Genomic DNA, 14,690 nt, shown 5'->3' with positions numbered 1-14,690 from the left:
TCTAACTACATATACCCCAAGAACTTCCACTCTTCCACTTTCCCAGGCTCAAAATGTGGCAACAAACAATTGACTCCTGATTGGATGAGTCAATAAAAATATTTTTGTTTTCTTTAAGAAACTTATCAGACAAGTAATTATATATAGTTTTAAAAAACACACCCCTGTTTTTAACTGTTTTACAGTTTTAAAAAATTACTGCCTATAGATTGCCCAGAGTCATTGTTTGGGATGAGTGGCTATAGAAATTGAATACAGACATAAAAATAACCAATTTGTGTAGCAAACAAAACAGCCCATGGAACTTTTATCTGCAGAACATTATATTGTTTTAACTTCTGAATGAAAGTGAATACATTTAGGAATGTGGCATAGTTTTGGTTTAAAGTTATTATAATTGTGAAGTAAAATCATATAATTTGTATTATTTATCACTTATGTTTTGTTATTTATTGTGTTTAATGGAAAGAACAGAACACTGTTTTCTCAGTGTATTTCTGCAGCAATCTTTTATTTCCTATGACAATTACGATAATAAATTCTGATAATTTTCTGAATAGTTTCTGATTACAATGACTTAAAACTGTGTGTATAAAACATCACACACAAAAAATCCTTACTGTTTTTTGTATTTAATTTTTTTTTAGGTGGAAAGACATGATGTGAATACACTGAGTTTGCCACTTAATATTCGCCGTGGAGGTTCAGACACTAATCTGAATTTTGATGTACCTGATGGTATATTTGAATTTCACAAAGTAAAACTCAGTGCTGATAGTCTGAAACAAAAAATTCTGAAAGTTACCGAGAAAATAAAAATAGAACAAACAGCTCGGGATGGGAATGTGGCCGAATACTTGAAGCTGGTGAACAGTGCAGACAAACAACAAGCCGGACGAATTAAACAAGTCTTTGAAAAGAAGAATCAGAAGTCTGCCCATTCCATAGCCCAGCTGCAAAAAAAATTGGAACAATATCACAGAAAGCTAAAAGAAATAGAACAGAATAGTTCCTCCAAAAGCACCAGAGACTCTTCCAAAGACAGCCTAAAGGAAATTCAGCACTCTTTAAAAGATGCCCATGGAAAAGCTCGTGTTACCAGCCAGGCCAATGAAAGCTGCAAAACAGGAGTTCCAGGAGTCTCGTTGACACCTCCAGTGTTTGTTTTCAACAAATCCAGGGAGTTTGCAAATCTGATTCGGAATAAGTTCGGTAGTGCTGACAACATTGCTCACTTGAAGAGTAGCTTAGATGACTTCAGACCAGAAACTACTTCCAGGGCATATGGTGGTAGTGCCACCATAGTAGCCAAGCCAAAATATACCAGTGATGATGAATGTTCAAGTGGAACATCTGGATCCATAGACAGTAATGGAAACCAATCCTTTGGTCAAAGTGGGGCAAATACTTTGGACAACCATGGAAAACTTTCCATATTCTTGGAAGAACTGAGGGAAATAAAGGAAGCACAATCACAATTATCAGAAGATATTCAGAATTCAAAAGTACAGTTCAAAAGAGATTATGGCTTTATTTCTCAGACCTTGCAAGAGGAAAGATTCAGGTATACTATTATATATTATTATATTACAATAATACACTGCTGCTCTATCAGTGGTTGCCTGCCATTATGCTTCTGGTTTCAGTTCAAAGTATCAGTGATGACCTATGAAGTCCTTCATGTCATAGGACCAAGTTATTTAAAAGTCTGCCTTCCCTGCTTACATCTACCCATCCCATTAGAACTGGTAGACAAGATATGCTTCAGGTCCCATCTGTTAGAGAATATTATCTGGCAGCGCCCAGGAAGAGAGCCTTTACTCTCATGGAGGTCATTCATCCTTTGGAATATCATTATTCTGGAAGATCATATTGCCCCAAATTCATTGGCCTTTTGTAAAGCTTAAAGATGTGACGTTGCCCCCGGCCTACTGATCTAGATGTGCCATTGAGCCTATATACAGTGATAGTTTTGAGTGTTTACAATTTTATATATCTTGGTGGTGAATTGTGTTATATGATTTATATGGTTTTCTTTTAAGATTGTATTTTGTTCTTTTGAACTGTTTTCAATTGTTATAAGTCACCCAGAGTTATGCATTTGAGATGGGTGACTACATAAATTGAAACAATCAATGATCTGATTTTTAAAAAGTCTAAAATATTTAGCTTCTATATAAGGCAACTTATGCTCACTTCGTGAAAAGGTTGGTTACCATGATTAAAAACAACCCTTGCAAATGATATTTTAAGCTATATACAAACTACACCAAAAGTAACTTTAATAAATCTTTTTGTTGTTGAAATTTGAATGAAGATATGAACGCTTGGAAGACCAGCTAAATGATCTAACAGACCTTCATCAACATGAAACAGCCAATTTGAAGCAAGAACTGGCCAGTATTGAAGAAAAAGTAGCATATCAGGCTTATGAGCGGTCACGTGATGTTCAGGTATTTACTTTTTAAAATTAAATAGTATTGTTGCCTATTTGTAAAGAATAGATCCCTGCAAAGATCCCTTCCACAAATTGCCATCCCTTAAATTAATTTGTAGAAAGTTATAAAAAGTTTACTTCTTGTAAAGAAAAATAAATTGGTTGTTAAACTTTTAAAAATTAATTAGTCTGAAAAAATATTTGTAAAGACAAGCTTAACAAATTAAGCTGGAAAGGTATGTAAAATGTCTGGTCCCTTGTTCTTATAATTAAAGAATGATGTTTTTTCTCTTAAGAAGTATGAAATTTGAAATTTAGTGTGAGAGTTAAAAAATTGACTCAACTTTTCATGATCAATATATTCAGAGAAAATGCCATCACTTTTTGTATCTTCATAGGGAATAGACATGTTTGAACTTTATTATTGTCAATGTATATTTTAAATTATTTGTACAAAATGAGGGTAATCTTTAAGATTTATATCTATGTCTCCAATGCTATAATAGAGCTGGGATTCTGAGAGTCATTTTCCAGTAGAATACAGTAGGCTGAATTACTTCTTTCACAGATCAGACAGGAATGGAAATCTATTTTGTATTTTAGTTCCTTAACATTTTGTTCCACTGTGTTCTCTTCCTGTTTTCTGCCAATAGGAAGCTTTGGAATCTTGCCAGACACGGGTTGCTAAATTGGAGCTCCACCAGCAAGAACAGCAAGCGTTACAATCGGAAACGGTTAATGCCAAAGTCCTACTAGGAAAAAGCATAAACGTAGTCTTGGCCTTCATGACTGTTATCCTTGTGTGTGTCTCCACCATAGCAAAGTTTATAGCTCCTATGATGAAAAGCCGTTTCCATATTATTTGCACGTTTTTTGCAGTAACTCTTTTTGCAATTTTATGCAAAAATTGGGATCACATTATCTGTGTCATAGAAAAGATAGTTATACCAAGATGAAAACACAAGTATGGAGACTTTCCTTTTTTAAAAATTATTTTTGACATCTAAACAAACTACCAAATCTTGTAATCTAAGCAGACAAATTAGATGAAGACTTTTTTTCCCACCTGGGCATAAGCTTGTAAGAGTGAAAACTCCTGGCAATGCTTTCTTCTTAGCAATCACAGCATAAAGAATGACGTGAATCTGATATGAAGTGGATGCTGTGTATACATGTTTTTGCCTTAGTCCAACCAACTTTTCCAAACCACAGATTTCAACCAAATTCTGAATTAGATATTAACTAGATAAGTTTCAAGTGGAAAGAAGAGAATAAATAATAATTAATTACACTTTATTAAATGGGAATTTACAATGTCCTATCCTTATCTAAAGCATTTTCCTTGTAGTATATTTCTAAATAGTAAATTAAGATATCTGTGTCTTTGGAAATGCTAGACAAATTTCCCTGATGAACAATATTCCTATGGTGGGAATTGTACTGAGTGAATTATCTTCTGTTATTTGTATCCCTTTTTATTCAATCAACATACAGTATCGAAGTTATTTTAGTATAGAAGCTATTTAGAAGTTATTTTGTCTTTCAAATTAGTTAATCCACTATGATTTTGCTTCATGATCTTAAAGACAATGTCTTTACTACAAATGAAATCAAGCACTTGGTTCTTCTGTTAATTAAAAAATGGGGATCTTTATCTAATTTCTGTAGCCTACCAGACACCTCATTTATCATAAATGCAAAAAGATAAGAAAAACTGTTTATCTTCTTACAGATACTGGAGGAGATAGAATCATTCACAATAGAGCACAAATATACTCAGAAGTATCAAGGAACAAACAAAACTAGTGTAACAGGACATGTTGTTTGGTAGTTTCAAAACAGGACCAGGAAGAGTAAATGCAGGCCAAACCATTCAACCATTGTCTGTTACCTTACCAGGTTGACTAGACAGGAAACATCACCAGATACTCTAATTCTATTTTATTGTAAAGCCACATTAACAGAATTATCCTGCTGTCACTTTTAAAGTCCGAGAACTTAAACAGAGTCCCTTTGCTCTTTCCACTAATACTACTGTGGGCTATAGTCTTTCTTATCTGATCATTCCCCAGGCAGCATCTCTTCACCTGGTCTCCCAAGGTCTTTCCCATGTACCATTACACTGTTTGTCTCCTCCCTACTCTCCCATGCCCTAATAATCTGAAGTAGCTACTTCATCATAAATAAAGAACATACTGCTCTAAGCTAGTTGGATGCTTGGATACCCTCCCTATATGCATCACCATTGATTCTGAGATGGTAATGGCATCTACCTGTACAGTTGATAAATGCCACTTCATCCACTACTGATAGAATCAGCAAACTGCATATAAGGTAAGCAGCTTGCCTTCTAACTAGAAATGGTTGTGATGGTGCTGACCCTGGAAAAGAAAAAAAATCAATGACTAAAGTAGTGAATCCCCCTTCTACCTCAAACTGTGAGACCTCTTAGGTCTCATTTTTCATATCTAGTTACTATCTTTCCTTTCTCTTTTCCACCCTCCCTTTAGCTTCCTTATTCAGCTATCTGTCATTCTCTATGATACTGAGCAATACTGCTTTCGTACCAATCTGCATAACATTGGGGCAGTATTCTCAAATTACTGTGTTTCAGCCTACAGTAACACCGTAATCACTGTGAAGTTTGTATAGAATCAAGACTTCATCTAAGAATACTCTTGTATAATCTTGAATAGAATTGGCTGGGAAGTGAAAAGATGGGATATGTAATAGTGTGATTATGTTCCTTGTTTTAAGGCATGTATTTTATTTTTAGCACTTTCTTGTATCTAACTGATTTGGTTGACCTTAAGATATGCACTGTAATCCTTTTGCACATTTTCTGTTGGGTTGTGTTTCTACTGTGTTTCATGAATATAATGGTATGGATGCTGTAATAATAACAGCATTGCCCAATATGGTTTTTCATCTTTTGAAAATTTGGATGTGTTGTTTCAAAATGCACATGAGCATAAGCACAGCTCTCTTTAAAGCATCCACATCTTTTTTTAAGGCTTCATATAAACTTGAAAAATAGGCAAAACTCTTTTAAGAAGTCGAAAACATGTGACTACTTTAAAGAAATGTTGTGAAGTATTTCCATGCAGAATGAAGCAACTTCTCCAAATCATGTTTAAGTATGTGCAACGGTTTTATACAATGTGTAAATAATTATAATGCTTGCACTATAAAAATAGTTTATAAACAATATGTGCAATTTTATTTTTTAAAGTAGAACTGGACTTAACAGTAAAAATGAGAGCCCTTCACTGTATCAGGCAGTGCTAATGTTAAAGTTGATCAGACTGAATCCTGCAAACAATTACTAGCAATCTGGTAAATACAAGAGCATTGTTTTAAAGTATGTGCATTTAACAAATTAGTCCTGTGAAATTCTGATCAATCTCTCCATAATTGACATATCATACCTTACAATCTGTTCTTCATATAATACTTTCTTTCCCTCCAGCAATTCTTACTAGATGAATACATGGCATAGAAAATTAAAGAATTCATATTATCTTAAAAGGGGGAAAATAAAGAGGATTCATATTGTATCCTATTTTCCACATCTCAAATTCATACTGTATCCTGTTTTTCCACACCTCAAATTAGTAAAATTCTAAAAAAAAATAAGAATCTAGTTTTTTTTATCACATTTCATTATTTCCCTCTTATTGTATATTAGGAGCATATAATTCCTATTAAAAATTATGTTTGAACAAATTTTAATCTAGTAATTTAAACAAATCACATGCGATACTATAGTTTATTCTATAGTTTTGTGCAAATCATAGAATATTAGGTTGGGTGGGCCTTGGAGATCATCTACTCTTTATATCAAAGCTGAGAGTTGGCTTTATTTTTTTCAGCTCATATTAATGAAGTTATTTCTGAATTCTTCCCTGACCGTGATATCACCATTTCTCCCTCTCTGTCCCTCTCTCTCTATGTAATAAAAAATCATAAGATGGTTCAAAATTCTAAGCCAACAACTAAACTCCATGTTCAGAAATATTTTGTATTCTTCTATTTGCAAAAAGCGATTTGCTCTTTTAAAATTTTGAAACTATTTTTCTAAACTACTGATTATTCTTTTATAAAGCCTCTTTCTGACTCTAGTTCAATACTTTCAAATTGTTGGATAGAATAATGGACTGATCCAGGCTGAATATCCTGGCTCTTCCTCTCTCTGGGAAGGCAGTGTTTATATCATGCAACCTGTCTTGAGCTATAAACTAGTTAAGCATAATGGAAAATATTATTTGGTCACTAATATTGTGACATGATTCAATTGCCACTAGTTTCTACATGTGAGATGTAGGAAGGCAGGAAAACGTCTTAGGCTACTATCTCTCAGGATACAGTAATATTGTATATATTTTTCTTAATACATGGCCCATTGCTGTGAATGATGATCTCTTGTTTACATTTGCCTAATATATATATATATATATATATATATATATATGTATATGTATATGTATATGTATATGTATATATGTATATGTATATATATATATATGTATATGTATATGTATGTATGTATATGTGTGTGTATGTATATGTGTGTGTGTGTGTATGTGTGTGTATGTATATATGTGTGTGTATGTGTATGTATATACATATATATATATATATATATATATATATATATATATACATACATACACACATACACATATATACATTCATTCATTCGTAAGTTTTCGCGGGTATCTATATGTATGGTATTCAGCTTTGTTCGGGTATTTTCCTGCGTCATTATAGTTGTGCTTTTAAAGTTGTAGCAACATTTCAGCAGAATCTCATCTGCCATCATCAGGCTTCTGTATAGTGTTCATCTGTGAGTCAGACTTTCACAGCCATTTCTGTTTTAAATTTGGTGCTAATCTACTGTGTGCCAGAATGGTTTTTTCTTCATCCTGATTGGTTGGGAGTCTTGGTCTGTGTTTATTGGTCTTGGAGTTTGCTGTGTTCTGCTTGATTGGTGTTTCTAATAGTCTGACTCACAGACGAACACAATACAGAAGCCTGATGATGGCAGATGAGATTCTGCTGAAACGTTGCTACAACTTTAAAAGCACAACTATAATGACGCGGGAAAATACCTTGCTGCTTTATAGTACAGTCCTCCCAAGTACTTTTGCTAAGTGCAATCCTCTGTTTCACTGAGCTATATTCATGTTCTTGAAATTGAGTTTTTTCAGAAGTGCTTGAAGCCACAGAGAGTGCACAACAGTGAAAATGTAATTATATTCACTTATTTATGTGAATGATTAAAAAGTGTTAACCTAGAGCTTGTCAATCACCACATCAGAGCTATCTCTGTTTTCTTGAATCTTAGATAACTTCTTGTATATTTTTGGTTCTCACTTTAGTTCAAAAATGGTTGCAATTTTCTAACCAGAAAACTCTGGCTTTAAATTTTAACACCATTTAGACATATGCCACACAGCCAATGTTTCTGTGTCAAATACAGCTTGCTTAATTAAATTACTGCTGCTTCATAGAAATCTTTGACTAATTTAAAAACTAAATAGTGATGCAATTGAATTTAGCACTGCTGAACAAAGCATGCTAAAAGCATTGAAGACAGTTTGCAATCAGGTCACCTTGCTATAAATAAATTCCATCCATAAGCTTTGTCAGATTGCTTATATATATAACAGTACAGCTTTTCCTGTAGTTGGGCTAAACGAAGTATTCAAACATTAGGTCATAACATGTCAATGTCCTTACAGTTCCTATCTGAAGGGTGATTTAGACTGAAGCCAAGAACCAGAATATTCATTTGAAGCTTATTACATTTTTCCCCTACGCCAACGTTTTTTTTTTTCTTTTCTATTGCTTGAAGAGTCAAGCAGTCGGGAATGTAGGGGAAATCTTGAATCCTTGAATAACTCACCATTATAGCATAACTATTGCTTTAGATACCTTGAATTAAAAAAAAAACTATAATCATTTTAAATATTAGATTTAGAAGATAGATCGTTCTCTTGTATTCATTTGCCCATCTGACCAGATCAAATAGGACCAATTTCTTTCATCCCTATTGGATTGCCACCTGAGGAGGCTTTGGACAGAAGCATTTCCAGTAGATGCCCTCAACTTTTAGAACTCCTTTCATTGAAGATTTGACATGCTGTGTTCCTCTGGTCTTTAGGAACATGGCGAACATTTAAGTTGTTCTGTCTTGCACAAGAGGGGGGCATAATATTACTGAAAGTGAGATTTGCAAGTGATGGCATATTTCTTGATTCTTTTTTTTAAATCCTTTTTTGATTTTGTTATATATATATAAAATCTGGAAGAGTGGTCTTTTAAGATCATTAGCCACACATAGCTTCTGGAAATAGATAGCAAACAACTACAGTAATACAAACACAAATAGCCCTTCTGGAGCAACCTCTATGTGGAGCCCAGTAAAATTAATTAATTGACTGCCATAGCTCACTTCAGTTTACTTAGTGAGGCTATAGGAATTCTGAAGTTACCAACTGGAATATGTTGGCAATATACCAAATCTAGAAGCCTTTTAACATTTGAAACTTATAAAAGGGAATGCAGCAAATAAAGAACTTCAAACAATTATTGGGATCAAGGAAAATCTATTTCCTGGGTTACAATTTGCAATTCACAGGTGTTTCAGAAAAAAATGGAGAGCAGAGATGCTAGACTGTAAGCAGGAGATTGGAAGCAGAAGAAATATGAAATTGTCTAAAATCAAAAGTGCACCTCAGAATTAGTATGATCACACAAGGTTCTGATTCTCATCATTTCTTACAAATGTGCATCAAACAAATGATGTGGCAATGTTGGAAAGATTGCTTATACCAATAATTCTGTTTCTCTGCATATATGTGTGAACAGAAAACAGTGATCTGATAATGAACAGAAAAACCAAATTAACAGATTAATGAATTAATATAAAAATGTTCAAAAAGTGTAATGTGCAATTTTAGTACAGACATTTCTACAAAATTGATAATCCTCAAGCTAAGGGATAGCATTTAAATCAGTTTGTTAAATTGTATTATAAAGGAATAAATTAGTTAAAAAAGCACTTTGAATAACAACTAATCCTAAGTATTTTTGTCTGAAAAAAACCTTCAATTTTCTTACGTCAGGTCCCATCCTGCCTTGTTAATCAGGTTCTCTCTGCTTAGCAGTGATGCATATTATATTAGCTTTAGTCAAGTCAACATTTAATTTCAAAACTACACACACAGACATACAGTATACCACAGTATTTGTAGACTATTTTTATTAATAAAATCTTTCCAAGAAGTGAAAATAATAAGATAAAACATAGTAATTAAAGAGCAACAAAAATAGCCAATGGTGTGATACAACAGAATCATGTGCACAGGTGATAACAATTCAACAGTACAATTTAACAGAACCATATCTTCAAAGCCTTCTTAAAAGACATAAGAAGGTACCTCATAAATCTTCAGAAAAAAATCATTCAAATTACAACACTATCATTTTTTTCTCATTTCTACCTTAAATAGCTAGTGAACAAGGGAGGTAAGTCATTTCTTGCAGTAATTGCACACAAGCCAGCAGTAACAGCCAATTCCAACTTATTGAGAGGTGTTCTAATAAAAAAAACAAGATTAGCTGAGGAACAATCTTTAAATTTGTTCATTCTTCCTTTGTACAATATATCTATTGGGAATATGATGGACTGTTTCTTTGCTGTTAGACTGCCTTTGCATTCATTTTGTTGTTTCCTGTTATTTTTATAAAGATGGACATGAAAAATAGAGAAGAGGCAGATGGATTATGGGACATTGGTGTTGGTTTAGGGAGGGAGGGAGGAAGAAAAATTGTGGGAAAACAAGTGCCAGTGTAAGAGTATGGATAACAGGTAATAGCCTTATTCTACTGCTCTGTAAAAACACTCTTCAATCTCTGAAAATTTTGTTTCAGCTGAAACCCAAAATAATAAAACTTCTAGGTTTTGTTTCTGCTGAACCACAGCTATTCCAAAATGATTTGGCAGAACTTAAAGAATATGATATTTTATTAGGGTTCAAAACTTTTTTTCTACATTTGATGAAGACTCTTAAATATATTATTTTTTGAAAACATGTATCTGTTTGCCAGCCTCCCGTATACTGGATTGTTTTAATTTTCATAACTGTATATTATTTTCTACGTTTATTCTCAAATTTTATCTCATTTATGGAATTATATGTTTTACTTCCTCAAACGATCAGTGATGACTGCATCACTATTGAACACAGTAACATACAGTTTTGTCAATAAGAATCAAGGATTTAAATTCTATATGCATATTTTATTGTTTAGCTCCTGAGAAAATAAAGTCTTCATGGTCAGAATTATTTGTACTATAGATTCTATTGCATCATGTTAATGACATTGATTATAGAACGAAAATGTGCAATATAAAACTAAACAGGTAATGTGTTGCATACAATTTTTGCATTGAATAAAGATTCATTTTAATAACGTTACAGACTACTGAAACATTCATAGAACTATCTCATGATAGGAATTTTAAAGACAGTGCACATACTATTTGCATGGTGAATGATTGAACTGTTGAACTGTTTTGTAGATTTTAATTTATTACCTATATTTCATGGATTAAATTGTACCTCAGGCAGCCCTTTTTCCTCCTTATCTTTCCTTTGTAAGATAATGACAACTGGGCATCATTGATAAATGTTTAAAAATCTACTGAATCCCTTTGCACTGAACTGACCTTTTGTCATTGTATATGTAACAAATATTCATGCCATGTTTGTTTTGTAAGGCACTGCAAACATATAAATGTGCTACTATTCTTTATTGTGTTGTACAAATTTCATAGGGAATTAGAATTGCCTCAAGGACACACTGACTTTTATTTTTAAATAAAGTTTTTAAATGTAGTTGGTATTGTTTATTTAAAATAGCTACTGAACTATCCAATGTGATACACAAAATAGTTTATATTTTCATGTATACCTTATTTTTTATTACAATTGTTTTAATTATTTGTGAAATAATTTATTCAGTCAGATAAAGATTAGAACAGCAGTGAAATCTGCTGCATATCCCCTTATAGGAAATAACGCCCCCCCACAACTCCAGATTAGAGGAGATGTAATCATTAGATCCAGTTGATTTCTCCAGGATGGGAGGATGTTGGTATTTACAGACATTGTGTTGGCACAGGCAAATATAAAATGGGTCACAAAGCTTGAGATCTGTATCTGCATTGCAGAAGATTGAATGAAGAGTTATAGAGATGTGCCAGATTTTTTACTTCCCATGAATAGATTAAACGTAGTCTGTTATTCTATCCACAACTATTTGCACTTTGATTTTTTGCAGGGTAGAAAAATGGATACAAAGTGGTATAAATAAATATTGTACTTAGCACCAGGCTATTCCCTAATAAGTATACCTACAAAAACCCTGGCATATTCTGAAAAGGATGTTCCTGGCACTTGGTCAGAATAAAATGAGATTTAATATATAAAAGGCAGTCAGAAATACTTGTACTTTTGGGGGCTTAAGTGTAAATCATCTGGAAGGTTCTTTGCAACAATGGACTGGTTGCAGCCTTGAATGGACTATATGTTTTAGAAATATTTCCCTTGTGCTTCTCTCTGACCTTCAAATGTCATAGCAAACAATCATATAGGCATTGCCCATGCTCCTTAGGCATGGTTATTACCCATGAACCTAAAAGAACTTCTTGGTTTGGCCAGTAACTGATGCTAAAACAATATTATAATGATACATGGCTAATAAGTGATATGCTGTTTAGTCAAAGAGATGAAAAAGAAAAACTTGAATAATAATAATGATAATAATACATCAAGTAACTACATTAAGAGAGTGAGATCTTAAAATCCAAACTCAATGGAGGAAATGCCATCAAAGCAATTAACACCTGGGCAATTCCAGTCATTAGATACACGGTAGGAATAGCGGACTAGACTTAGGCAGAACTAAAAGCAATGGATAGTAAGACCAGAAAAATAATGACAATCATGCCCTTCATTCTTGCAGCAACATTGACAGACTACCTACTAAGGCAAGTAGGTGGGCATGGAAAGTTGCAGGTACATCAGAGCAGGGTGGATTTGATTTAAATCAAGTCGATTTAAATAACAATTTAAATCACTAGCAAAAAGGCTTGATTTCAAAAAACTCGATTTAAATCATAATTTTTAAAGAGCAACTGTCATCTGTCCCATAGCGGCTCCTCTGACCTGCTGTTGACTCACCAAGTCCCAATATTGCAGAATATACAGCGTCATGTTATATAACTAAGCTCCATTTCACGCTGAATAAACTAAATTGTTAATGTATTTTAAATAGAAAACCATCTTTTGATAGATTTTTTTACTCCCCCAGAATAAAAAAATTCCGATTTAAATAAAAAAAAAACAATTTTTTTTTAAAAAAATAAAAAAAATTATCAACCCTGCATCAGATGGTTGAAGAAGAAAAAAATAGCCTTGGAAGAATATCTGAAGGAGAATGATGAAGATGCACCGAAATTAGTATATCAGGAAAGTTTACTGACTACTGGAGAGACCAAACTGGCCTACAAGAAAAACCAAATGAACAACAGAACAGAGGCATGGAAAGTCAAAGCACTACATAGAAAGTACATTGAAAAAATAGCAGGGAAAGCAGATAATAAGACCTGACAATGGCTAAGAGCAGGAAAGTTGAAGAAAGAGACTGAGGGACTAATTCTGGCTGCACATGACCAAGCCTTAAGGATAAATGTATACAAAACTAGAATTAAGAAGACAGCAACAGACAGGAAGTGTTGCCTAGGCAAAGAAGCTGAAGAAACAGTGGATCACCTGGGCTGCTACAAAGAAGAGGGGGTCAAATTATTCTCCAAAGCACCAGAGGGCAGGACAAGAAATAATGGTTGGAAAGTAATCAAGGAGAGAAGCAACCTGGAATTAAGGAGAAACTTCCTAACAGTGAGGACAATTAACCTGTGGAACAGCTGGCCTTCCGAAATCGTGGGGGCTCCATCACTGGAGGTTTTTCAGCAGACTGGACAGTCACTTGTCTGAGATTGTATATAGGTTCTCCTCGATTTAAATCATAATTTTTAAAGAGCAACTGTCGTCTGTCCCATAGCGGCTCCTCTGACCTGCTGTTGACTCACCAACAGGGGGCTGGACTAGACGACCTCTAAGGTCCCTTCCAACTCGTTTGAAGTTGACAGCTTCCATGAGGAAAGATCAATAAACAGAAACTTAGGACATGTGATAGGCGGGGGAGGCGGGAGGAGTTATGCTTAGGAGACTGAGGAAAGTAGGAAAGGGAAGTCAACGGGCACATTGATGGATGGGACTATATACTATATACATACATACATACATATATATATATATATATATGTATGTATGTATGGCATTCGGCTTTGTTCGGGTATTTTCCACTATATACTATATACACACACACTAGTATACTATATATACTATTCAGAGAGACGGTTCGAGATAGCGAGCGTCCTCCACGCGTTAAATAGGAGTTCTGCACACAGTACGGAACCAAGAAGGAAATTAACATCAAGAACGAAGAACTTTCTATCCCGAACAGATTCCAAATGCCGTTTCTTTGCCATAAAAGCTACCTTGGCAACAACACGATTGGCTGAACGCTAGAAAGACAGGAAACAAGCCCCGCCTCTTATCTTCCCGCGTCACCTCGCGCTTCGATTCCCATTCCAACGCGGCGATCTCTTTTCCGCATTCCCGTGGTTCTTAGCGATGAAAACCTAAACCGATGAGGGGTCCAACCTGCAGTTTACAAAATGGAAAGGTAAAGAGTGCATACGGGTCCCGAGAGGTCTCAAATAAAAGCAAAGGGGCGGGGCAATAGTCCTGGAGGCGCCATTTTTAAACAGCCGAGCAGGCATCCGACGCCTGCTTTGAGCTGGTAGGTGAGGGAAAGAGTGGGCGAAAAGGGGCTGGTAGGGTTAGCATACTTCCCGAGACATCTGGCGACCCACGGTTTTCTTCTACAAATGTGACTTTATTGCAGAATTTCGTAATGTACAAGGTTGTTTTTAACGAACTCCTACGCTTTCGCGTTAACTCTGCAACAGCCTCTCCCGACCTGCTAAATATATGGAAAGTCTCGAGTTTATACTGTTGATACTTCAGAAATGACGCTTTCTTTTACTGACCAATGAGGGGGGGAAATACTATCGGGTGTGGTCTTTTACTTGATAATCACTTGAATGTTGGGGAGT

The 14,690-nt window shown here is 34.5% G+C and overlaps 2 protein-coding genes across 4 annotated transcripts in view; both read left to right on the top strand.

The window, feature by feature from the left end:
* The window catches only part of TMCC3 (transmembrane and coiled-coil domain family 3), an 81,174-nt gene extending 77,479 nt beyond the window's left edge, over window positions 1–3,695 (top strand). For both annotated transcript variants that reach the window (XM_087934600.1, XM_026698614.2), the window contains exons 2-4: window positions 648–1,564; window positions 2,318–2,453; window positions 3,091–3,695. In XM_087934600.1, the coding sequence (XP_087790726.1) occupies window positions 648–1,564; window positions 2,318–2,453; window positions 3,091–3,393 (1,356 nt within the window). In that variant the 3' untranslated portion in view covers window positions 3,394–3,695. The remainder of the gene's footprint in view (window positions 1–647; window positions 1,565–2,317; window positions 2,454–3,090) is intronic.
* Window positions 3,696–14,138: 10,443 nt separating this feature from the next.
* The window catches only part of CEP83 (centrosomal protein 83), a 33,124-nt gene continuing 32,572 nt past the window's right edge, over window positions 14,139–14,690 (top strand). The window contains exon 1 of one of the 2 annotated variants that reach the window (XM_026698640.2): window positions 14,139–14,257. The gene's annotated coding sequence lies outside the window, so the exon portion shown is untranslated. Of the gene's footprint in view, window positions 14,375–14,690 lie in introns of both variants that reach the window. The other variant, XM_087934599.1, reaches the window with a different exon arrangement.

The sequence above is a fragment of the Pseudonaja textilis genome, chromosome 5 (genome assembly GCF_049901715.1).
Source record: "Pseudonaja textilis isolate UNSWEBS1 chromosome 5, rPseTex1.2, whole genome shotgun sequence".
Lineage (NCBI taxonomy): Eukaryota > Metazoa > Chordata > Lepidosauria > Squamata > Elapidae > Pseudonaja > Pseudonaja textilis.
Note: the sequence above shows the minus strand (reverse complement) of the source record. Positions and strands in the feature narration are given on the sequence as shown.